The following is a 26,783-nucleotide window of genomic DNA, read 5'->3' on the forward strand; positions in this document are numbered from 1 at the left end:
GGAGAGCCAATCGGAGAGGCAGAGTTGAGTTGACAGTTGCTGGAAGCCTCTCCCACTTCCCCACGGACCTGAAGCGCCAAATGGCTGAGCTCACAGCGCTGCTGGGCCGTGGGAGCAGACGCACAGCGAGCCGAGGCTCACACTCAACCTTTACATTTATCATGTCCTTAGAGGAGAGCAGCTGCCAGCGTCTCGAGCACTGGTCAGCAGGCCTCTCCGTCCAGCAGTTACTTTGTTAACTGCTGACCACACCATGGTCCTGGGCTGCCCTTTGGAGCTGATGGAGGAAGAAGGGCCGAGGTGGGTGGAAGAAGGGCTGGGATGAGGGCAGCAGCCAGCAGAGGAAAAAGCCCTCGACCCTCGACTCTAACCTTCCTGGCGAACAGTGGGCAATTCACTTGCAGGGTTTCCTGAGTCCCAAATGCCCTGCCCCAGCCAGCGGAAGTGACTCGCCTGGCGGGAAGAGAAGCTGGAGACAACCTTGCTTCTGTGGCTCTGGAGCCCATCCCCTCTGCCACCCTCACTAGTCTGGCCATTAGAGGGAGGGGACTTTTCAGGGGGCCAAACACCAGTTAACAAGGGCCCAGACTGATGCTGGATCCCAGACCCAGGCCCTGCCTTTGCTCCACCAACTCCCTGGCCTGGACAGGCCCAGTAGCTTACTTACCTTCTCTGCCCCCATGCTGGGGCACTTCCAATTGTAAAGATAATACTGCAGGTTGCCGTCCCCTATGCCGAACTTTAGCTTCTCCAAGAAGGTTTTGTTCTCCATGAGATCCAGTGCATTGAACACGTCAAACCCTTTCTGTACAGCAACAAGGAGCAAGAGAGCAGGTGAGGAGGGGTAAAAGCTGCCTCACCTTCCTGCCCTTTTCTATCCTGTCAGAGCCATCCCACAGGCGGCCACAGAGCAATCTTCCTTCGTAGCTCTGGCTGCTTCCTGTTGAATTCCAACTCCAGAGAGCGCCCGCTCACTAGTGGCGGTTCTCAGGACACCGAGGCCATCCTACCTGCCTCTCCCCAGTGAGCCTCCAAGCCCACTGCGTCCTCACTGCTCCTGTCGCACGTCCCTGAAATACTCGAGTAACTGCCACAGTCCTCGCTGGAGACCCAGCCCGGAACCCCTTCCTTGGGGAAGCTAGCTCCTGTCCGCACTTGCACTGCTCCCTCACTCCCTGGACACCTCAACTCGTAGGCCTTCAGTGTACACCCTGTGACTTCAGCACACCCAGTGCGCTGCTTTGAGACTGTGATGAAGGTACTTCCTACACCTCACCACCTTGATCAGAAGCTCTCCCAGGGCAGGGACTGGACTGCCCATCGTCTAGCTCAGCGGTCGGACCACTAGCGGTCTGTGAGGTCCAAAAGGTTGCGACCGCTGGTCTAGCTGGCCCACAGTGGGCTGGGCTCCCTGCAGGCAGAACCCATAATGAAGGACTGACTGAAGACGACTTCTTGGGTATGAGACACCTGGGCCCCTCCCCCAGCTCTACAGTCAGCGCTCCAATGACTCACCACGACAGAGACCAATCTCCCCATTCCCACGCTGGGGAGGTCGTGAGGAGGACCCCTTTCCTCCCCGAGCAGGCCTGGCTATTCAGGCTCCTTGGCAGCGCCTCCCGTGAGAACGAAACTCACTGAAATAAATCAGGAGGAGTTCAATGCCTTCACTTCATGTGGATGCTCCTTGCTCCCTCCCAGTTTCTAGCTGCTGGCTGACAACTGCTGGGCTCCTCCCTACGCAGAGCCAGAGGACAAGGTAGGCTCAAAGCCCCTGGCCCATGGGCAGCTGCATCCCTAGCTGTGCTCACCACCTTTCCACTGCCACTGCCCCACAGAGCTGCCCCTCCCTCCAGTCTGCTCCTCACCGTTTTGGCGAGAACAAGGGCGTCACTCATGAGGTCTAGAAGAGGGGTCTGGGTGTGAACGTTGTAGAAAGAATAAGCAGCCTTTAGACTCTTGTGGGTTGGATGGTTCATGATGGTGGAGGGAAGCGTATAAAAGCTCAGGAAATCTGTCACCTCACCATTTGCATTCTGAAGGGAAGACAGCGAAAGGAGGCAATGTCACACATGCACGGGAATCCTGTAGGCTGGGAACACATGGTTTTCTCTTGCTCTCACGTCACCCACAGGCAGCTCTGCCCCGATAAACAACTGGGTGGAAGCTGAAACAGAATATGCAGGGAGGAGGAAGTACACTGGCCGGGCCCTTGAGGACAGAGCCAGAAGGAAAATCCAGGCTAGAGCGTGGGCTGAGTCTGTCAGCTCTTTCCTGGCCTGCGCTTCCCCAGAGACTTCTTGTGGCTCACATTCCCCCGAAGTGTGTCCCCAGTGCCTGACCAGCACTACCTCAAGCCACGACAGGCAAGGATTGCAGGCTTACCTGACTAAGGGGCGTAGTCTGTCATCAATGGGGACTAGGGGTGGTGGGAGGGAGAAGGCTCACAGCAAGGCCAGAGGGATCATTTTAGCAAATGCAACCTACAACTCCCTGTCATTAGGGAGGAGCGAGCATGGATGGTCAGGAAGTCTAGGGTGCCAACATGCCCGTCAATTGGTTCTTCAGTCACCGAGGCCGGGAAACCTAGCCACTTGAGGAGGATGCCGCTCTGTGAATGGTCAGAGGCCCGAACAGCCCTCCCCACTCACCTCCACCACAAAAGTGTCAATGATATTCTCCTGGGGGTAGAACCAGTGTTCCACCTCCTCCTGGCTCATGACTGGCGTGAGGTGGAACTGCTTCAGGTACCTGGTGAGAAGCTGGTGAACTACTGGAATGTCCTTTTTTTCCATTGGTCGCAGTCCAGCTGTTTTGGGAGACTGGAAGGAAGAGAGACAAAACAGCATCAGATGTGCTGACTGTGAGCATCCTGACTCCTCTCAGGTCCTATAGGCACCAGAAACGTCAATGTCTCCCTTGTTACCCGACTTCAGATCTATCCACCCAGGCCCTCAACACAGAACCCTCGGTCACCCTTGGCAACGCCCTCTCCCCTACTGTCCATATCCACTCAGGCACAAGTCTTGCTTCTCCAGGGTCTTTTGGCCCTTTCCCTCCTAGTTAAGGCTGTGGCTTCAACCTCTTATCCATATGCCCCAGGCCGTCTTCCTAAGAAACACAACCCGCCACACCCTTCCCTTGTTCCAAACTCCAACACAGAGCACACGATCTACCCCTGAACAGGGTGGCTGTTCTGACTGCCTTCTGTCCCTCTAGTTCAGTGGTTCTCAACAGAGCAAGTCGGCCTCCCTGGCTCCCTGCCCCTGGACATTTGACACCACCGGGAGACGTTTCTGGTTGTTACAAACTAGCAGGAGAGGTACTGCTGGCATCTGATGGGTAGAAGCCAGGGATGCTGCTAAAGCCAGGACAGCCCCCCTGACAAAGAATTACCCAGCACAAAACGTGCACGGTGCCAAGGTGGAAGGAAACCCTGACCGCCCGATGGGTGTGCCGGGGCAGGCCCAGCCCAGTGCTGCTCCTGGGCTCCCACGAAGACTTTCCTGGCTCCTTTCCTGAGCCCTCACCACCTCCTCCCACTGAGCTGGACCTCGTCCTATGCTGGTCTCTCTCCGACAGACTCGGAGCACCTCACAGACCGGCTCTCAGCTGCAGGCGCCGTGGACCCCGGGCCCGGATCTGCACTGGGTGCTTGTCTTGTCCACTTGGATGCCACTGCACTCGTCGTCCCCTAACAGAACACTCACGCAAGTTAAGTTCAGAAAAGCACTGATTTCCTGGAATTTAACCTCACACAGAAAAAGGGGCTTCAGTGGAATGAGGCCATGTGATGCTCTGAAGTTATACTGGGACTGAGAGAATATTCCCAAAGACTCAATCTGTAAAGGTGGGGTCAGCCAAATCCGACAACAGGGTGGAGTTATAATTTATATACCTCAGGCAGTGCCTGATGTAACTGCTTCCCAGTGTAGGCGTTGCTTTTAAAATAGCAGTTTCAGGACTTGTCGCTGCTAAAATTCCTTGCTAATCCTGATGCTGCTAGGGAGCAGTGTGACTTGTTTCTACAAGGCAGCGCCCACAGTGACCCTAAAGCAGTCATGCGGAGGCTCCGCAGCCAAGGCGGGAGACCTGGAGGCATTCTTTGGTTGCTACACACCTTAAGAATGCTCTCCGACGACGACCTAGAAATCAGAACAACTCTGTCATAATAACCGAAACTCGGCCCCCCGAATCTGCTTCTTTTGGACAGTGTCTAACTGCTGCCACAGTCTCTCAAAATCGGACACGAATGACCCCAATCCAGTGGGGGGGCGGGGGGGTTAGCTTGATCCCAGGGTGATTAATCCATTTGAGTGGTTTAATCAGGTCCAGGCAAGCAGCCCTCTCAGAAGCAAACACCCAATAACTGTGAAGAGGCCTGAGGGAACAGAAGCGATCGGAAGACCCATTAGGACCTTGAAGCCAGGTGCACCTAGAGAGCACAGAACACTTGCTTTGCTGGGAAACTAGGCAAACTGAGGCCCAGAAGAGAAAACCAGCTCACTCGGGTTGCCCATCCTTTGATGGCAAAGTCTGGATGGGGACACTGGAGTTAGAAATCTGGGCTTCCCTCATAGCCCCGGTCCTCCGTCCTCTACCTGACTTGGCAGAGGGGGCAGCAGACACTCTCTGGCTTAGTCACACTGGGCTCTGGGAGGTAGTGCAGTTCAGGGAGAGGACTCGTCTTTCTATTTAGGCACATTTAGGCTAAAATTGCAGAAAAGAGATGTTCTCTGAGCCTATCAACAGAGAAGCTAGCCCAGGTGCAGGTGAACTGAGGAAGTCAAACTAAAATAAAGCTCTTGCTATAGGCGATAGAAAACAATGGAAATGGAAAGTCAGGAATCTGGAAACTATGGGTTGAGTCCGTTTTCTGACCCCTCCCCCGACCCAAAGCCTTGCTCCTCGATTCTCTCTTGCTCCCTGCCCAGGGCCCTGGAGCACCACTGGCCTCTGGCAGTCGGTAGAGCTTCATGGTTCGCTGCATGGTCATGTTTCTGCTCAGGTGGGAGAACTTCACTTCAATCAGCTTCCGTGGGTTTAGGGACCGATGCCAGTACCTGCGGGGACACAAATGTCCTGTCCTCAGAGGATTCCGGCAAGTCCCATCAGAGAAAAATGACTTTTCAACAATAAATTTACAGCTCTAACCGGTTTGGCTCAGTGGATAGAGCATCGGCCTGTGGACTAAAAGGTCCCAGGTTCGATTCCGGTCAAGGGCATGTACCTGGGTTGCAGGCACATCTCCAGCAGGGGGTGTGCAAGAGGCAGCTGATCGATGTTTCTCACTCATTGATGTTTCTAACTCTCTATCCCTCTCCCTTCCTCTCTGTAAAAAATCAATAAAATATATATATATAAAAAAAAGATAAATTTACAAAATAAAACGGCAAAGCAATGCACAAAAAAAAAAGGGGGGGGGGCATGGAGATCCCCAGATGGCCAGCAGGTGGCAAAAGAGATACACATCTCCTGAGCCAGTGGCACTGTCCTGCTCTCCAACACCCTCCACCCTGCAACGAATGTGGAGCTCCCAGAGCTCTTCCTGGATTCTTTCTCCCTTTTTCTTTGTCAATTTCAAAAGCAACTCCTGTTACAGTAGTTGTCTGGGAAGAGCACGCCCCACTCCTGGAACCAAGTCAATGGGAACGACATAAAGGACTTACAGTTCTCTGCAAATGTTTAGCCTCCTCCCCACTCCTCTGCTGCACTTGCCTGGTGGTTTTACTTTTGAAGTTCTCAAGGCACAGACTCTGATTGTTTCAAACAACTTTCTGACTCAGAGTTTCTCCTTGGGTCACACGGGGATCAGACATGCTCTCTTTGGCCCACACAATATTCAAAACAAAACTGAGCCAACCATTTAACTTTCGGACATTTACCATAAAAATCCAGATTTGGGCTCCCTTAAAAACCAAAACAAAACCATAGCAGAGTGACCTCTTATTTCCAAACGGCAGGAATGAACGGGCGCGGAGAATGGCTGATCCCTTTGGGAAGGGCACGATGTACTTTCCAGTCTGCCCTTCCTAACTGCACTCCTCCATGCTTCCCACCTGCTCCTGTGGGTACCCACAGCCCCTCTTATCAGACACCAGAGAAGCAAGATGTTCTCGGGCACTGGGCTGAGGCAGAGATGTGACCGCCAGTGACACAGCTCCTCCACTACAGGGGACATGCCAGTACCCCAGGGCCTGCAGGGAGAGACTGTACCTGCAGGTGCCGACAGGCTTTGGTAATACCACCCCAGCAGTGTAAACAGCTTGGAAAATGCCCTCCAGGTGAACCCGCCGGGTTATCTCCCGGATCAGGACAGGAGCCACCCTCTTGGAACGCAGCTTCTTGTGGACACACAGAAAGTTGATCTCCACCATCTTCTTCTCTCTAAAGGGAGAAAATACGTGACAAGGCTTTGAACAGGTAAGGCAATCCCTACAAGCACGGGCAGCCACCCTGCAGGGACCAGGCCTGCAGTACAGGCACGTGCTCTGCCACCACCGGGCACCTGGGCCCTTTCCCACTGCCCTGCTGCACCCGGCAGGGAGCCGCTCTCACCACAACCCAGTCTCCACTTCCGAAGGTTAAGTGGGACTCAAGCAAACTGCTTTATTTGAAGGCACTGCCAGCATCTCCCTGATGAGTCTACAGCGGCAGGCTGGGGGAGCCCCACCTTCAGCAGATAGGGAAACTCACGGAGTCAGTCAAGGGTATTCTAGGATTGCAAGGGTTTTGACACCAAGAATCCACAACCCATAAGCCTAGAAGACTATGGCAGATGGTTCTGGCATTTCCAGGGAGAATGAAGAGCAGAGCTCGAAGGCCCCGGGACTATCTGAGAGCGAGCCCCTGGCTCCGGCCCATTGCGGAAGCCGCTCAAGTGCATCAGCCTGCGCTCCTGCTCAGGGAGGCCTCTTCCAGCCCAGGTCCCCGGCAAGAGAATCAGCAAAAACTGAGAGGAAAACCGGCAGTTCTTACTACGAATCTCTATTCCAGGGCCTGAGCTCCCTCCCTTCGTGGGACCTTCCCTTTCTATGTGGAAGGGATGTATACCTGTTTTCCTTCCTCTCCCTCCCAGCCGGAGCAGGATGGCAGGGATGTGGGACTTGGAGGATGGCCCTGGTGCTTACGTGTCATAGATGTGGATGTTTGCTGGGATGGCGCTGATGAACCCAACCAGTTTTCGACTTGAGACCACTCGAACCCCACAGTGCCACTGGGGGAGCCAGCCAGGCGGCCGGAGAGCCCTAGAAGAGACAGGGGTTGTGGTGCTGCTCGCCAGCAGGCAGGGCGGGCTGTTTGGGGTCCACAGCTGAGTTTGGGTCTAACCTTCTGCTACCACCTCCCTGGGGGTTAGCACCTAAATTCCCGTTAGGGCCAAGCCCTCCTGGACACAAATGGAATTGAGTCATAGTCCCTTCTTGCTGCTCAGCCCACTTGGCCTACTTACCCACCCAATCCAAGGCTGTCATACTGAGGTTTTATATCCGATCCAACTTCTTTGTCACTCACTCTGACAGCTTAAGCCAGAGAACTGGCCTCCGTGGCTCTGAGTCCAGTGGCTCTTGTGGTTGGGAGCCACTCATGGAGCCCCTGAAGCACTGGTCTGCACCTGCCCTCAGGCCCCATCACTCCCCTCTTTCTGCTTGCCCGTCTCCCTTTCCCTCCTTCATCCCCTCTACATTCCAGCCTCTCCACTTCGGCCTCCTTCCTCTACCTTCCTGGATATTAAATGTGGCCGGGATGATGGATGGTTCAGCCACACAAGGCCATTCTCATACAACCGAGCATACTCAGGAACTGGATAGAAAATGATCCCTTTTTAATTTTTTAAATCTCAGTAGCTTTCATTGCTCTTTCCCTTCTAACATAAAGTTCCCATACAGTAGATGATCTTTTCTTCTGGGTAACAATTCCACAAAATCTCCCTCACCCAGTCATTCTATCTTAAATAAGGTTTCGATGCTAAGCTCCACTGGACGCAAGCCTCCTTCAGACGCAGGAACTCAGAAATTACTCACTAACTTGCCATTCAAAGGCTGGCTCAGTGGGGACGAAAAATCTGAGGCTCTGTGTGGTTCTGCTCTCTGCCTTGGCCCAGAACCATAAGAAAGTCCTTACACTCACCATAAGAGAAATTCCGGGGAATAATCAAATCGGAACATGTTGTCATCATCTTCCACGTAATTCTCATTCAGGAGGGTGTATAATTCTTTCAGCTGTAGAGAAACAGGTGCTGCCTTAGGGGTATTCTGCCGGATGGGGGCCAACTCTGATACCCTGGGGCTCCAAGCTTTTCAGAAGGACAAGGCAAACTACCAAAAACTATTTAATCTCACAAATCCTTTCCATCCCAGGCAGGGCAGGGACTCTTGAAATGAGCACCGCAGTTGTAATAGAAAACTGAGCCACAGGGGTAGAGTGGCACACTCAAGTACATAAAGTGACAGACAACCAAGAATGTCATCCAACTAACCAACACCTCCTCGTTAAGACAAGGAGTGAGTGACGAACGAATGAATGAATGGACGAGCAAGCAAAATGTGGCCCTGGCCAGAGTGGCTCAGTTGGGTGGGCACTATCCCATGCACCGAAGAGTCGCCGTTTCGATTCCCAGTCAGGGCACATGCCTAGGATCTGGGTTTGGCATGTGCCCTGAATCCAGGAAGCAACCGACAGATGTTTCTCTCTGTTTCCCTCCCCTCCCCGCCCCCATCTCTCCCCCCCCATTCCTCTCTCTCTCTAAAATCAATTTAAAAAAAGAAAGAAAGCTTGAAAAAAGGATATCCACCTTGAAGAGCTATAGAGGTAAACTCTCAACCTGCCAGAGAAGCCAAGTGCTATTTCTGTGGTCTTGGGCGGGCCCCAGAGGCAGTAGATGTGGGGGGTCTGCTCAGACCTGTTTGGCTCAGCTTGTAAAAGAGTCCTTGAAGAAGTCCTTGAAGCTGTCTCCACATGACTGCTGGGCTCTCTGTGACAGTGCCCAATCCACACCTGTGGCTGGCCCGGGACTACTCACCACACCACGGTCCCCCAGGTCCAAGGCATCCCAGGTGAAGCCCTGGGGCAGGGTGTAGGGCTCCTGGCGGATGTTGTCTTTGTCAGGCTCCACGGGACCATGGGTGTTGACTACTTCTCCTAGAAGAAGAGCACAGCCATGAGCCTTACCCTCTGCCTCCTGGGGGCGGGAAGGAGCTCAGTTCAAAAATCAACCAGAACAAATTCCTCCTGTCCCCAGGAGCCCCCCATCTGAAGAACACTCCGTGCCTGGCAACTGCAGACCATCTCTCCAGCTTCCCTTGGCCCCTAACTAAGGGCCAATTCATGGCAAAACTTCAGAACAATCACTGGGATTCAAGGTGGTTGGTATTTTGGAAATCCTTTTATATCTCCCTCTGGTTACTGAGTGACAAACATTAATCTCGACGAATTTGGCTTCCTGCCTCCTGGTTGGTGCAAAGAGTGCTGTCATGGCCCTGGCCCATCACCCTCGATGAATTTAGAAGAAGTAGTAACAAAGCTGCTTTTGTGACAACAGCAACAACAATGTACTGGGCCCATTCCTGAAGCAGAGGATGGCATCTAGGCGCCAGGCTGGATCCTGGCCCTGCCAGCCTTAGCTTTTAGCAATGTGGCCAGTTAACGGCTGCTGCCAACTCGGGTCCTCAGTGTTTACAGAGTCCTGCGAGGGCCTTTGGGCTGAATCACCGAGTCCACACAATGCTGCCGGGAAGTTAGGCTCTGACACAACACCCCCCGCCCACCTCACCCCCCACCCCTGGACAGACACCGCTCTTCTGTGGAATGTGTAGGGAGTGCTTGGGGTGCTGAGGAGATACAGCTCTGAATCCCACCCAAGGACGAGTCAGTCATTTGATAAACGTTGGACATCAAACACTCAATTGTGTCTGTTGGAGTTATTTCACTTCCACAATTCAGAGCTTATGTTCACACCTGGAAGAATGCGAGTCTTCAAAAGGAACCCGCTCAGTACACTGTTTGCTTCTAGCACAGGACACTGCATACGCTAGACACTCCATTCATGCTTTTACTGACTTTCAAACTCCTGGCCTGAACAGATGATTCTAATGTGTAACAGGCAGCTCTCGACCTGCCCAGTAGCATATCTGTGGGGCAGGTGAAGTAGAAATGGCAAACTGTGGCTATGAGTTGAGGACAACACCTTCAGCACTAACCATCCAACTTGTTCACTCAACACATGTACTGAACACCAATGTGCACCAGACATCATGCACTAGGATATAGCCAGGAAAAGACAAGGTCCCCGTCTCCACAAGATGTACCACCTTCTGGGAAAATACTCAAGAAATGAAACCTTACCAACATGCTAAGGGTCACAAACTGCAAACTACAGGCAACACTGGGGGGTGACATAGTAGAGAGGGAGCCGGCTACCTATTTACAACCTGGCTCCCCAGCAGGTTTGTTTAGGAGAGAGCTGATATTTTTCTCCCTTAGTTTAGAAACCGGCCTTTTGGTTTATTCATAAAGTGGCCCTTGTGAAGTAGTTTAATATAAGTCAATCCACTCCCATTTACTGCCACATAAAACCTGAGTGTGCAAAGCCAAGGGCCAGGTTCTTGGAAAGTACTAAGGATTTTTACTCTCATCTTATCTAGCTGCAAGTCTATTTTTCCGTATACTGAACTTATATCTTTTCCAAAATACATTTAACTTCAGACTCTTTTTGCTATTATTATTTTCCTAAATGATTTCATGGGCAAGATCCCCATGGTCTTCCCCACTGTACAGTCAGTTATGCACCCTGACCAGCAGGGACATGTTGCAGCAGAGAAATGCACCCTTAGGGGATGTCTCCTAGTGCGAGCCTCGCAGAGCGCAATCGGACAAACCTGGATGGGACGGCCCACCACACTCCGCGGCTCTATTGTGTAGCCTATTGCTCCTGGCTACCAGCCTGTGTAGCACAAAACCGCGCAAAACACGGCATTAAATCAACACAAGAGAAAATGATGGAATCAAGAGATGTGGTAAACACAAGACGCAGAAGGCTGCTGTCAGCATAATGCCGCATACTGTTTTCAGCAAACGACTTTTTTTATAAGTAGAAAGAGTATACTCTAAAATAACGATAAACAGCATAGTTTAGTAAATACATAAATCAGTAACATTGTCATTTATTATTATCAAGTATTATGTACTACACATTACTTGTGTTATACTTTTATACAACTGGCGGTGCAGGTGTATTTACACCTGCATCACCACAAACACATGAGCAATGTATTGTGCTACAATATTACTAGGGGATAAAAATTTTTCAGTCCCATTATAGTGTTATGGGACCACCACTGCATATGTGGTCCATTCTTTTTTGTTTAATATATTTTTATTGATTTCAGATAAAGGAAGGGAGAAAGAGAAACATCAATGAGAGAATCATTGATGGGCTGCCTCTTGCACGCCCCCTACTGGGGATCAAGCCCACAACCCAGCCATGTGCCCTAACCTGAATCGAAGCCAGGACCTCTTGGTCCATGGGACGATGCTCAATCCACTGAACCATACAGCCAGGCTATGTGGTTCATTCTTGATTGAAACGTTATTGTGCAGCACATGACTGTATTATAATAATCTCAAGGCCAACTCTTTTAATTTAGGCTGGTTATTAGGTCCTGCGTGCAACAAGCATTTCCATTTACTCCTTCACCACTTGTTCATGAAATCTTAGAATGCACCAGTTCTGTGGCAAGAGCTGGTAAATGAAATTGACATAGGTTGACTTTTAAAAAGTAAAATGACTCCTAGCCGGTTTGGCTCAGTGGATAGAGCATTGGCCTGTGGACTGAAGGGTCCTGGGTTCGATTCTGGTCAAAGGCATATGCCTGGGTTGCAGGCTCGATCCCCAGTGGAGGGTGTGCAGGAGACAGCTAATCAATGATTCTCTCTCATCATTGATGTTTCTCTCTCTCCTTCTCCCTTCCTCTCTGAAATCAATAAAAATATATTTAAAAAAAAAAAAGTAAAATGAGCCTGGCTATGTAGCTCAGTTGGTTAGAGCATTGTCCTGATTTGGCCAAGGTTGCGGATTCGATCCCTGGTCATACAAAAACCGACCAATGAATGTATGAATAAGTAGAACAACAAATTGATGTTTGTTTCTCTCTCTTTCCCCCTCCCTCCATCCCTCTCTAAAATCAATAAATTTTTAAAAATATTTTTATTTATTTTTTTTAAATATATTTTATTGATTTTTTTACAGAGAGGAAGGGAGAGAGATAGAGAGTCAGAAACATCGATCAGCTGCCTCCTGCACATCTCCCACTGGGGATGTGCCCACAACCCAGGTACATGCCCTTGACCGGAATCGAACCCGGGACCTTTCAGTCCGCAAGCCGACGCTCTATCCACTGAGCCAAACCGGTTTCGGCTAAAAATATTTTTAAATAAAAATGAAATATGATCTGAAAAAAAGAGTTTAAAAATTTTATTTGGGAGCACACAGAATTGTTACATAGCCTAAAACACTTGCTGTTTAGAAGGCCTTTAAATGGGTGATTTTAAACTTCTAAAGAATTCTAGGTCTCTTTAGTGGAAAACAGTTTATATCAGTCCCAACAAGGTAGGGAGTGGTAAAAACGTGGCTCACTTAATATATTTGAATTTTACAATCAGTAGCTCATTTCAGTGGAAAACATAAAGGCAACTAGCTAGACACTGCACAACACGAAGGGCGCTCGCAAGGAGAATGAGGGCAGCACCTGCCACGCAGAGCAGCTGACACCAGTAACGTGGTTGGTACTCTATGAGCTGATTCACGGAAACAAGGACTTCACTGGCTATGGACCTAAAAGGCAGACTGATCAGATGCGCAGAGCGACTGCTCTTCCACAAAGCCCCACACCATACACTGCACAGAAGGCATGTTCAAAAGAAATAGCCTGAGCATCGCTGCACCTTCCTGAGAGTATCAGGGCGCCTGGGAGCAACTGTGTGGCTTTCTCACGAACTTTCTGAAAACAAACAAACAAACAACAACAAAAATGTAGCACTTTCTATAATTACAGGTGGAAAAACTAGAATAACTGGACTGAAGAGGAAGAGAAGCCTATTACTTAATTCGCTTCATCCCCAGGTTCCACTGTCTGTAAAAAAAGGAATTAAGTTATCATTTGCAAATTCCCAGTGAAAAATAAAATCAACCCCAAACCCAAAACCCCATCTGATAACGAGCCAAGATATCCGGCAGTCACCACACAACGTCTCCCCATGCACTTCGCTTAGAGGCAGAGCATGTTGGCTCTCTGCATTCTTCCTCCGGGGAAGAGGTCACCGGAACTGGTTACCAGTAATGCCCTAGGAACAGCATTACTGTAACCCAAAGCCCTGCTCGAGGGTAAGGCTGTGGGCCTGGGACCTGGGTGACTGCGGCAGCCCGACAGACAAGGTGGATGGGTTGGGGCAGGTTCTGGAATAGTGCCTCCTTGCTGATTCACGGCTCATGACCATCCAGGCAGTGTTCTGCCTGCAGGGGTGACCTCAGCTTACTTCTGGATTGCCCAAGAACTGCATCTGCTTTAGAGCAGAGCTCTGACACTTTCAAAGTGGACACAACCCCCTGTAAGTTCTGATTCTAAAGATCTGGAGCGGGGCCTGAGATTCTGCCTCTCTACACACCCTCAAGCAATGCCCATCCTGCCGGTCTGAGAACCAGTTCGCGGAGCAAGGCTCTGAACTGTGTACTCCCCACCACTGGAGTACACGAATCTCCTTGGGCACAGCTGTCCCTCACCAGTCCTTGGCCCTGGCCCTGCCCTCCTCCTCCTCCCCACCAAACACACTGTCAAATCATACTGTTTCTGGAGGGAGCAGTAACATGAACCACCTGAAGGTCATTCACTTTTGGTGTTGGAAAACACATTTTTTCCCAACAGACTTACTTTCCCAGTCACATAGAAAACAGGAGTTGGGCTATCAATGGGCCCAGAATCCTGACACAACCACTCCGGAAACTTTTTGTCAACAGCAACCCTCTGAAGTTAGCCATCAAGGTTAGCTGTAGCTTGGTCTCAGCAGGTACCTCTAACTCTGCTATGTCCAGTCTCTTCTGGAACCCTTTTAGATTTTCTAGCTATCCCGCCCTTTCAATAGTTCACTGTAACTTTCTTAAGGGATGCCAACCAAACCTGCATATGGTATTCCAGTTGTTGAACCATCATCGTTAAGTAAAATGTCAAATTACTTTGTATTTAGCAAGCATGCATTTGCAAGCGATAAGGGGAAGAGGCTGAGGATTTCGCCATCCCATGATTAAAGATTTGCCCAGATAAACAAGACAGTGTCTCTATAAAATCTATGTGGGAAGACAGACTCATGGGCAGACATCCCCATTCATCATGTGCCAATGCATTGTTTTTCTTTGTAGCTTTGTACTGAATGATGATGGACTAAAAGAACCATTATTTGTTTTCAGTGTGCTACTGTGCAATGATAAGGTCCCTGAACAATAGCCTTTTCTATACCGCACTTTCAAGACTACCCTCTAAAAATAACCCCCAAGGCGCTCCAGGACAATATAGTCCTCACAAATTAAGTACGGAACCCTTAGCACAGCTAAGGCACACCCCTTGCCTCCCACCCTCTACTGGAAGAAAGCACACACATACCCAGTTTGGGGACAGGCTGCGTGTCCCAGAACTGGTAGCTTCTTTTGCTGGCCTCCTCCAATGTTTTGGCAGGTCCCTGGCCCACAGAAAACAGTTCAATGGCCTTCTGTATTTCCTGGATCCTCTCTGCTGGCAAAGAGTTCATCTAGACAAGACAAAGTCGGGGAGAGAAAAGGTCCATTATGTTAATAAGCACTTTTGATTAATTATAGGGTCAACAGTTAAAGGAGTACAGCTTGCGGGGCTGCTGTGGCTCAGTGGTTGAGCTTCAGCCCATGAACCCGGAGGTAATGGTTCGATTCCAGTCAGGGCATATGCCCCGGTTGTGGCTTGATCCCCGGTGGGGGGTATGCAGGAGGCAACTGATTAGTGATTCTTTCTCATCATTGATGTTTTTATCTCTCTCTCCCTCTCCTTGAAATCATCAATTAAAAAAACAAAATATATTGAAGGGATACAACTCAAAGAAGGGATATGATTCCTCTATCCCAATCCCAGAGGTCACATATTGTACAACTGGAGAAAGTCGTTGATGAGCAAGATGATGGGGGGTGTTTCCTGCAGGGTTTCTCCCCTTCTTGTGATGTTTGATGGCAGAATACAAGTTCAGTATAAAATTCCAAACAATGCAGGAATGTGTAATCCATATCGAAAGTAAAAACCCAGCAATCCCATCCCTCAAATATAATCCTTTGTCATCAACAGTCTTAATTTGGGAGGTAGAGTGAGAAGAGGCAATTATAATTTCAGACTTTTTTACATGCAAGCTCCAAACACACACACACACACACACACACACACACACACAATTTCAAAAACTAAAATTGGATCATATAGTATTATTCTACAAAATGCTCTTAAACACTATGTCTAAGAGACCTACCCATGTGGCCACACAGTCTTGCCCATTCTAACTACTGTGCATGGGCCACAGTGTATTTAGCCAACCCCCCACCAATGGGCATTTTGGTGGCTTTGTTCTTCAGTCTTACAAGCATGCTGCAATGAGCTTTCTTGTACGTCTATTTTTGCGCATTTGGATATGTATCCCTGCAGGATAAATTCTAAGGAAGGAGGTTTGCTGGACTAACAGGTATGTACATTTGAAATTATAATATATATTGTCAACTTTCCCCTAAAAATAGGTTAATAAGCCAATAAATAGTGTTATGAGAACATGTTTCTCCAGACTCTCATAATAAAATTTACCAAATCTTAATTTCTACCAATCTAGGAGGAAAAAAAAATACTGCTTTAATTTTCATTTCTTTCGTTGTAAGTATAATTTTCTTTTCATATATTAACTAAACATTTACATTTTTTTTTTTAAATATATTTTTATTGATTTTTTACAGAGAGGAAGGGAGAGAGATAGAGAGTTAGAAACATCGATGAGAGAAAAACATCGATCAGCTGCCTCCTGCACATCTCCCACTGGGGATGTGCCTGCAACCCAGGTACATGCCCTTGACCGGAATCGAACCTGGGACCCTTGAGTCCGCAGGCCGACGCTCTATCCACTGAGCCAAACCGGTTTCGGCTACATTTTTTCTTTGTGAACTGGCTACTCATTTCATTATTTTAAATTGACTGATTCATATATTTTCCCAGTTTATTGTTTATCTTTTTTAAAAAATTGTCTTTTGACTTTTATAAATACTTTGTAATTTGTCATTTTTTTTATGGCTTCTGGTTATGTCAGGCTTATAATTATAAAAATGTGCATAATTTTTTCTAACACTACCTTTTTTTTCCCCATTAGATTGTGAAGGAAAGGAAGACTATAAACCAACATGCTTACATTGCCTTGGGAGTTAGGGTTGTCAACATAAGACAACGTTTAAGCCTGTAGAGAATTTTTATGAATTTACTTGAGCTAAACTGACGACAAAGGCCAGGAAGCAAAATCTCAACTGATTGAGAAAATGTTCCAGAGAATGGCAGTTTTGTACCTTATTTTATAAATTACAATCACAGGAGGAAGTGTAAGGGGTTACATAAAATCCACTGGCGACAGATTAGGGAAGTGGGAGAAAGTGGGGGAATCTCTGGGCCTGGATAAAAGTAAACCTAATAAACACATACTTTTACATTCGCGGGTATTGGATAGTTATCAATGAACATAATAACAATAACAATGAGGGATTTTGTGGTCTCTGCTCTGGTGCAGTGGGGGAGGAGGGAGGAAGGAAAGAAATTACAAAAGGTGTGTTATCATAGATGTAGATGCAAAAAGACCATAAGACAAGCTCAGTTAAGGTAAATATTTATCGAGGAAGATACTGGCCTAGGACATGACTACCCACCATGACTCATTTTCAGTTAGAAAGTTGTTTTGTTTTGTTTTTTAATATATTTTTACTGATTTCAGAGAGGAAGGGAGAGGGAGAGATAGAAACATCAATGATGACAGAGAACCACTGACTGTCTGCCTCCTGCACGTCCCCTACTGAGGCCTGAGCCCGCGACCCGGGCACGGACCCTTCGGTCCGCAGGCTGACGCTCTATCCACTGAGCCAAACTGGCTAGGGCCAGTGAGAAAGTTTTAATTTCAAACCATCCTATATGGTTACTTTAGGTCTTTGGGCTTGTAAGGTCCACCATGCAGGCCTCCCCTGAGCTTGTCAGGTTTAGTATGTGGCCCCTTTTTCGTCCACAGGATTATAAGTGATTTTAGTTTTCTTCCTCTTGCTATGATTTCCCCCCCTAAATTCTCTACAACGAACTACTTCACTTTTATAAAGAGGAAAATGGAAGAGCTATGTAAATGGTGTTTTATTAATATTTTCTAATTTCAAAGAGAACCATTTTGATATAGGCTCAAGGTCAAACTTCCCCCTCCGCCCCCCTCGCCAGCCCCCGGAGTCACCCAAATACCCATCCCCAGACAAACAAACATAAAAATAAAAATCCTAAAGCCAAAGCATAGGCTTGGGCTAGGATTCCTGACTGAAAAACCTAGGTAAGCCACCTCTCTCATCTTTAGAACGGGAAGACCCCCCCTACCTTGTAGGGATGTTCAAGTGCCTGGCAAGAACCTAGCCAACACTGTGGTCAATATGATGGTATTTTTTTCCATAGGGGGTTTGATACTGAAAATAGTAAAACATTACTTGAAGTCATATCTCAATAAGATAGAAGACTGAAGTATAACATTTGAGGCATGAAACGAAGTTTAGGTAGATTGGAGTGAGACCAAATTTCTCATGAGACTTAAAACTTTTTGAGAGGCTATTCTAAAAGAGGAATTATGGGTATGTTATGAACTTCCCCCAGAATCTATTCTAAAGAGGATAGGACTAGCCCTGGCCAGTGTGGCTCAGTTGGTTGAGTGTCATCCTGCACACCAAAAGGTCACTGGTTCAATTCCTGGTCAGGGCACGCACCCAGGTTGCGGGTTCCATCCCTGGCTGGGTTGTGTACGGCAGGCAACCAACCAGTTAAGCTCTCACATCGATGTTTTTCTCTCTCCCTCTCTCTGTAAAACTACATTTTAAAAATATATTTAAAGAGGATAGTACTAACATGAAATAATAGGTGTTTTTTTTTTTTTAATGTTTTATTTATAAAACAAAACAATCCTTGCTAATACCTCCAGGTCCAGTCTTAGGTTGAAAACTCTAGGCCAGTGGTTCTTAGCTAGTGGAACTGGGAAACTGACTGTGCGACTCATGGTTTTCATTACAATGACTATGCATTAACCATCTGTATGCCATAAGCGGAGGACCTTTTTAAATTAAATTCAAAATATCGTGGCAGTTAACTAATTAGGAGAATGCTTGCAATACATAAAGTTCTGCCTTAAAAAGAATAGGCCTCATATTCCCACAGGGGTGGGGACTTAGGTGGAAAAGGCTGAGAACCACTGCTCTAGGTAACAGGGGCTGGGGCAGCGTAACTACGCTCCACCCGGCACCTTGCACAGCTCTACGTGCAGTGTGTACCTGTGCACCTCAGAGGACACCATGCTTGGGAGTCGGTGTCTAACCTGCTGTGTCCTAAGGTATGAGAGCAGATTCATCACCTAGGTCTGGGGTGGCAGAGGGATCCAAGTCCTCCATCTTGAAGTAATACCAGTGGACACTGTCAATCTAAATCGTTTCTACACATTTACCCCAAACCTTTCTCATCTGAAAAATCAACTCTCAGTAGCAAGAAAACAGAGCCTCCTTGTTACCTTCACAGGCTGATCCTGGGCTGAATCTGTCTCGCTGCCTTTCTCTTTCTTCTTTTTTTGTTTCTTTTTCTTCTTTTTGGCTCCAGTGTCATTGGCTGGACTCAAACCACTGTAAAACAAGTAAATACCAATGCAGGGTTTTTTAAAAAATCATCTGTTTTGGGCTACACTGACAAAGGGCTTTCTGTGGAGCCAGACCTTCCTTCATCAAGCCTTTGGCTTCAGAACAGACTAGAGAATCATCCAGGTTCCCAGAAGAGGCATTGGGAGGACACCAGAAAACACAGCTCTCCTCCTACTCCCACCAGCTCCCAGGGAGGGCATGCTGTGCAAGGAATGTCCTATTTGTTTGAAAGGACTGTTTCTATTCTTGTTTTTATTTTCTATGATTATTTTCTTTAGATTGTCAGGTTACTGGCACCAAAGGCAAATGATAACTGTTGACAGGGCATTCATACCACCAAGAGCCCTACATTTAAAAGGATGACAGCCAATAATAGTCTTTGTGGAAACCCTTCCTCACCCCCACTCCTACCCTCCCAATGCATTAGCTTTAATGAGTTTCCCTGGCTGGATCTAAAGCACAAGGCAGTATTGGAAATGAAGGAAGCAACAAGGAAAAAGGTAATTTAACATTGCTGTGTCCAAAATAGTCACATAATCATGAAAAATGCCTAAATCAGGCCTGCAGGATTGAGGACAACTGTCAGCTGGTTAAGACTGGGTGAAATCACCACAGGCAAAGTCCAGTAGCAGGGATCTTGGGAAAAGTGAAGCACCAGCCATTCCTGCACAGAGATTACGTGAAGCCTTAGTGTGAGTATGAGCGTGGTAATGGGGACTTACTCATGTCGTTTTCCTTCTCTGTGACACACCCGATGAATGCAGCAAAAACAGTTTCTTAGCCACATTTAGGTTTTCCACCATCTCTTATGACTTTCAAAATCTCTCTCCGTATCGTCAGTGAGACACAAATCACATACTATACTGTTTCTTTGACATTTTCAATTCATTTGCTCTGAAATGTCTCTCCCAATTCTTGTTGATCTTAGGAAGTAGTTTTGATTCTGGGTTTTCTTCATTTTATTGATGAATTTTAAGGTTCACTTTGCAGCTTGCATTTGCAATTACTGTGTGGTCTCTGCCATGTCTAAATTGATGTTGGCATTGTTAGCCTGGGAGTAATGCCTGGTATCACTCTGCCATCCTCCCTGGAATTCTTCCATTAAAAAGTCAAAATTAATCATCATCTCCTGGTTTCTTATGCTGTGGGATCAAACCTCTCCTCTGGGTTCCCCCTTGGATTTTCAGGCCCCAAACCTATTTTTATTTCTTGGATGGAAGGGGAGGTGCAAGCGTGGAGCTGGGAGGCCCAGGGTCTAGAGCAGTGGTTCTCAAGCTTCCTAATGCTGCGACCCTTTAATACAGTTCCTCATGTTGTGGTGACCCCCAATTTCATTGTTACAAATTGAACATAATTAAAGCATAGTTATTAATCACAAAAACAGTATGTAATTATATATGTGTTTTCTGATGGTCTTAGGCGATCCCTGTGAAAGGGTCGTTCGACCCCCAAAGGGGTCACGACCCACAGGTTGAGAACCGCTGGTCTAGAGTGTGAGAGCCCAACAATTTGCAGCAGAGGCGAGGAAAGGTTGCAGGATCCAGGGATGGAAGTGAGGAGAAAGAAGGGCTGAAGAGGAGTCCAAAAGAAAAAGCGATGGAACATGGGAGCGCTCTCAAGGAGTGGCTGCACCTGTCCCTATCACAAAGCTGCCTGCCCAGAGCTCTACTGGAACTCTAGGGGAAGCTCTCACTGAGCCTTGGCTCAGACACTCCCACCGCAGACCACCCTACTCTTGCCTAGACTGTGGCTGCAACTTCAGCTACTCCTCCCTCCTGGCTATCCCAGGCCAGAAGGCCTATCCCTGCCCTGACTGTGGCCTGCGCATCATCTACTTTCCCCCTCGGTCACCAGCACGTCCACGCTAACAGGCGGCCTGAGTGTAGAAAAGGCTTCAAGCGCAAGTCTGCCCTGGAAGCCCATCAGTGGGTCCATCACTCTGGCAAGACCCCAAGGTGGCAGCAGCCTGCAGCGGGCTTTCACAGCCCATCCCTGATTTGGGAGGCCAGGATCCCCTGGTTCATTTACAGTACAGTACTGTCTCTCTGGAAAACAAGAGGCAAGGTTTGTGTGTCTGGGGGTAAGGACAGGAAATGGGCATTTAAGGAAAACAAAGTTCTGTGTTAGGAAATGAGTAGAGGTGAGGGGGGCAGAGATGGTCCTTTGGAAGGAGGCTGGAATCTGAACTCATTTTCTGAGGTTCCTGCTCCCACTTCCAAGTCCTACTTGGGATTTCTTCACAGCAAACATTTCACCTGGCTTTTCTTTCTGGATTGTTCTCTCCCTTCAAGCATTCTGGTAGGTCTCTCTCCTCGCCCTTAGAGATGGGGTCCCTTAGACATGAAAATTTATTAAAGGAGCTGGCACCCACTCTGGGGATCCCCTGGAATAGAGGACGCACTGGGCCTGTCCCCACCGGGGGGAAGCTCATCCAAGGATTCTGCCTTTTAGTCAGTGCAAGTGAAACATCTGGCAAGGAAACACATGTGGAACCAAGCCATTGTTGGCACTCTTTGGTCTTAAAGGCCTAGAGGGGGTCATAGGAAAAACGCTTCAGGTGGGGGTCTCTCCTGCCTCATGCTCATTCTGCACACAGTATGCAAAAGCATTAAGCTTGCCCTAGCTAGTTTGGCTCAGTGGATAGAGCATTGGACTGTGGACTGAAGGGTCCCAGGTTCGATTCCAGTCAAGGGCATATGCCCGGGTTTCGGGCTCAATCCCCAGTTGGGGGCATGCAGGAGGCAGCTGATCAATGATTCTCTCTCATTAAACATTCATGTCCATCACTTAGATTCTCCAATTAACCTAGATTCTTTGTTATTTTTATTTTATTATGTCAGTCCATCTATCCCTCTAGCCATTCATTTATCCATCTTATTTACTCTATTTCATAGTAAGTTACAGACCTTACACTTCACCCCTAAATACTTCAAAGTAAGGCTAAGCTTTATATGCAAGGAACTTTTAGCTCTTTCTTAAAGTTCAGATGTACCCTGTTTATTGACAAGTAAAATCTATGAACCATAATTATCTCCTGTATATTTTATAACTTCTCATAATTAATTATCTGATCAAGATTCTTGAACTAATATTTACAATTCTGTGGGTAATAAAACAATTTGAAAACAAAACAAAACAAAAAAGTCAAAATTAGGAGTTCAATCTGAGAGTACACTAAACCTTAATGCCGGAAGCTGGTCCATCCTTGCTGCTTGACACAGTCGCTGCAGGGAAGAAACATCTGCACAGCATATGTTTCAAGGGACCTGGCATATATGGCATACTGTTCTTAATATGCTTGCTCCCCTTCTTAGCTCTATGTGTTTTAACCAAGGTCACCTTTCCGAGAAAGGTTGTTTCCCCAGGTGGGGATTTTTTCCCTGGAGTTAGGGATTAACAGGACTAAGGAAGAGAATAAATCAGTAAAACCCCCTAGTGTTACAGAAATACCATGTACTACTTATGAAGAACTTGGACTAAGACTGTTAGCAATAAATTTGGGACTTGTTGGGCCCACATCCCCAGGGGTCTGCCCACCAGGGAAAGCACCAAGGCCAATACCCCTGGAGACCCACCAACACATGGCAGTCCCAGGGAAGGCAAGCAGTGAGGCTGGGAGGACATAACCTTTACTGGGTAGGATAATCTCCTTCAGTCACTTCCTTGTAGCCTATCAGTAGAGCAGTAGAATAATGTTCTTGGAATAGCCCTTATAATGGAACACAGAGATTAACCAAGAAAAGATTAAAATCAACAGAACTAGATAGAGATAGGATTTTTGGTAAAGGTCAGATAAGAAACTTATAGAAATTAAGCAAGGAACTGTAGAAGGTTACCGAAAACATACCATGATGTGATTATACAGGCATGCTTATAGGATCAAATGGTATAAATACAGATGTAACAGGACAATAGAAAGAGAACCTCGCTATGCTGATCAACTGAACGCTGCCTCCGTGTAATTCCTTCTTCGCTGACTCTGTCCACACCTATGGGAAGCCCTGGACCTGCTGGGGCTGGACCCCAACACCTTAATCTGTAGAATCAGCTAAGCTCAGATATTGTTTTAGCCGTATATTCTAGAAAACCAACTTTCAAAGAATTAAGACAGTATAAAATACATTTCCCATACATAATGGTAAATACCATTTAAGCTTTATTTTATCATTCAGAAAGCCTTCATGGTCTTAAATGCTTTGGGATCGCTGAAACCGGTTTGGCTCAGTGGATAGAGCGTCGGCCTGCGGACTGAAAGGTCCCAGGTTCGATTCCGGTCAAGGGCATGTACCTGGGTTGCAGGCATATCCCCAGTAGAAGATGTGCAGGAGGCAGCTGATCGATGTTTCTCTCTCATCGATGTTTCTAACTCTCTATCTCTCTCCCTTCCTCTCTGTAAAAAATCAATAAAATATATTTTAAAAAAATGCTTTGGGATCACTATGAATATTAATTATAACTTCATACTGTGTAGGGAGAAGGCAATCTGTAAACACATGCTGCCATTTCCTGTTGTAGAATGTCTTCTTCCCAATCGCGGTAGGAGCACTCGAATCCAGACTTCACACCCTTACACACAGACTAAAGTTACCTCCAGCCTTTACTGGGTCTCCTTGATTTCACCTTCCTGCATCCTAAAATCTTACAGCTGTGGGCTCACCGCCGTGAAAATGGCTTTCCATGTGTTCCTCCCATGCCTGAAAGCCTACAGTGATAGCAGCTTCTTATGCTGGGAGGTATCAAGCCCAACTTTTCCCTAGGAACTAGGGCCTCCTAAGCCATTGACACTCAGAGCCAATCTGTTCATCAACCCTTACCTCCTCCTGCTCTGGAATAACTGTGCTTCCACCTGTCTGGCCATGTTCTCGCATCAGGTTCCTGATGCAAAGACTGGGAAATCAGGAAGATCCAGTGAAGGCTGGAGGTTACTTTATTCCAAATGTAAGGTCATGAAGTTACAAGCAAGTGCACCCTCCCACCTATTATATTAATGAGATAAAGAGGCATATCATGGAAGAAAGACTGATAACATTCAGAGGAGGAATGAGATGAACTCCTTAAAACCCGATGCTCAGCAAAACCCCCAAGGCCATATCAATGAACAGGAAGCATAGTCATTTATGCCCTAAAGATAATTTTTTTTCTTTTAATAACTCAATTTTGTTACCACACAGAGGCCCATTTGTAGCTTATGACAACTGTTTTTCTTATTCCAGAGACAGCCTCACTTCAATCTCAGAATTATATGCAGCATTAGAAGGTTTAAAAACTGGTTGAAGGGGGTAATGGGAGGATAAGGACACATATGTAATACCTTAATCAATAAAGAAATTTTAGCCGAAACCGGTTTGGCTCGGTGGATGGAGCGTCGGCCTGCGGATTGAAGGGTCCCGGGTTCGATTCCGGTCAAGGGCATGTACCTGGGTTGCGGGCACATCCCCAGTGGGAGATGTGCAGGAGGCAGCTGATCGATGTTTCTCTCTCATCGATGTTTCTGACTCTCTATCTCTCTCCCTTCCTCTCTGTAAAAAATCAATAAAAAATATATTAAAAAAAAAAAAGAAATTTTAAAAAAAGGAAAGAAAAAACAAACTGGTTGATATTAGGAGATAAACCATCATCCCACTGTTGATACAATTTACAAATCCTTATTCATTTTAGCGTATGGAGTGAATTCTCTGGTCTCTGTATATGAATTACCTTAAGAGTAATTTTTTTATATAATTCTATGGAAAGAAGAATCAAAAGGTCAAGGTGAATAACTGTTCTGTAGTAACCAATTGGATATTACTAAATACAACTTCAGGGAAGGAAAAGAGAAGTTACTTCCTCCAACTTCAGACACTGTTATCAGTGTGCAAATCACTAAAAATCTACCTTCCTGCCTTTGCTCTTGCTCTCCAGTGGAGACACTTCTATGAAGCCATCTCCTCACAACTCCATTTTTGTGGAAGGACCTTGGGCTGAACTCTTGTTCTGTTTTATGCATTATTGATACTATTGCTGGCAAACTCCAAGACCCAAACTCAAATCATTTCCTTGTATTGGCTTGACTTTGCACAAGCAGCTACTGAGCAACAATCCTGTTTCAACTTGTACATCAAGCCTACAGAGACCGCTGAAGAACAAAGCGAAGTTTTCTTAAAAAGTCATTTTTACTGAGCTACCAGGTATTGAGCCATATCCATGAAACATGTTATGAGCTCACCATGGTCTTACAGCCAACATCTCAAGTAGACTCAGAGAAGAGACTTCCAAGGAGCCCACTAGGGTTAGCTTTTAAGGTGATTGTAATTATTCACAAGAAACCAAGCTCAGAGACCTTGAAAGTAGGTCTTCAAGAAACATTAGGAAGCCAGTATCATTTCACAGAAGAATGACCTCAATTTGGATTTGGGGATAACCAAACCAGAGAACCCCACAGAGGCCAGGCTAGCCCTTCTCTAAGAACTGGGCATCACGTTTAAAGGGACTTGAGGTTCATATGGACTGGATAGGTGTCCCAGGGCATGCTGGGATTCTACAAATTGACACAGACATCTCTCAGAGTTCACTAAGCCTGCTGGTCACCTTAACATACTCCAAAGAGATCGACCAGACTTGGAATACAAAAAAATCAAAATCTAACTTTGGTTCATTTGGTTCCAAAATAATGAGCAGAGAATTCGTGAAATTTGCCCTTTTTGGGGGGAGGGGGAGGAGGTAGAGGAGTGATCTTTGCCTGCAATGGAAAGGGATGTGGGAGTTCACATAAACATTTTGAAATTTACATTCTAAAGTAAAGTTGATCAACCCAGTCATTAACGAACAACCTGGAGAACATGGGACGAATCAGCAGAATGACAGACCCAGAGGCCAAAATATTCTAAATTCAAACATACAAGAAATCCTATGGATGCTGTGGTAGAAAGTTAGGGCTGGGGGAGGAGATGGAAAATGAACCTCAGTACTTACTTCTAGAAACCAAATGCAGTGCCAGGTTTGTGAGTGGGTGGGAGGGAAGGGCAAGCTGACAGATAAACTACAGGAGCAGCAAACTTCCAGACAAGATAAGTAGTAATCATCTTAACCTGGACCTCCTCCCCATCCCACTGAACGACAAAATCCGCTCGGGGGCGCGTGGCTGAGGAACAGAAAGCTGTTGCTGTGGGAGCTAACCCACCAGAGCTGGAAGGAATATCAGGGCTGTCTAACTTGACTTGTTGTTTACAGAGAGGAAACCAAGACCCAAGATGTGAGGCAAACTGGTCATCAACTAACCAATCAGTACCGAGAAAGGCCACCAATCTCTAAAGACCTGGCCCAGTCTTCTCCCAACACTACAGTCATTCCCTGTGAGAATTTACCCGAGAATCTCCAAAGCCACAAGAACACTGTTTCATCACATTGTTTTTATATGGAAAGCCTCCCTCCTCTGCCTACTATAATGTCCCCTTGATGCCTGATTTAAGAGTACAATCTCCCAAACAATTTAATACTTTATATATAACAATGTGCTGCTTCCTGGCTTCCCAATGAAATTAAAAATGTCCTAAGTGTTGTGACTGCATCTTATACAGCTGTTCTAGTTGTGCTGAGCACACAGCTAAAAATTCAACAAATATATGCCTGACTGATGCTTTCCAGGCATAACAGACTAAAATACAACTCTGAAAAGCTAGAGCTTAAAAGAGGGTCAGAAAACATCTTTAGTAATGTTTCCATAGGACAGCTATATTAATATTCTATGAAAGTAGTGGACATGCTGTGTTCATTAGAGCTACTGGTTAAGATTTTAAATGATCAACTTTCTTATTTGTTGCTTCTCTCTCCTTAGGACCTATCCTATTCCTGTAAG

General features: G+C 46.9%; 1 protein-coding gene across 2 annotated transcripts in view; it reads right to left on the minus strand.

The window, feature by feature from the left end:
• NMT1 (N-myristoyltransferase 1) overlaps positions 1-26,783 on the minus strand; it is a 32,733-nt gene that overhangs the window by 362 nt on the left and 5,588 nt on the right. Inside the window, exons 2-11 of one of the 2 annotated variants that reach the window (XM_036339503.1) lie at positions 18,826-18,934; positions 14,649-14,793; positions 9,020-9,138; positions 8,128-8,219; positions 7,131-7,247; positions 6,217-6,387; positions 4,955-5,063; positions 2,652-2,822; positions 1,869-2,036; positions 668-805 (exon numbers count right to left, since the gene is read on the minus strand). In XM_036339503.1, coding sequence (XP_036195396.1) covers positions 668-805; positions 1,869-2,036; positions 2,652-2,822; positions 4,955-5,063; positions 6,217-6,387; positions 7,131-7,247; positions 8,128-8,219; positions 9,020-9,138; positions 14,649-14,793; positions 18,826-18,934 — 1,339 coding nt within the window. Of the gene's footprint in view, positions 1-4; positions 278-667; positions 806-1,868; positions 2,037-2,651; positions 2,823-4,954; positions 5,064-6,216; positions 6,388-7,130; positions 7,248-8,127; positions 8,220-9,019; positions 9,139-14,648; positions 14,794-18,825; positions 18,935-26,783 lie in introns of those variants that run through there. The other variant, XM_036339504.1, reaches the window with a different exon arrangement.

Source organism: Myotis myotis, unplaced genomic scaffold (genome assembly GCF_014108235.1).
Source record: "Myotis myotis isolate mMyoMyo1 unplaced genomic scaffold, mMyoMyo1.p scaffold_m19_p_17, whole genome shotgun sequence".
NCBI lineage: Eukaryota > Metazoa > Chordata > Mammalia > Chiroptera > Vespertilionidae > Myotis > Myotis myotis.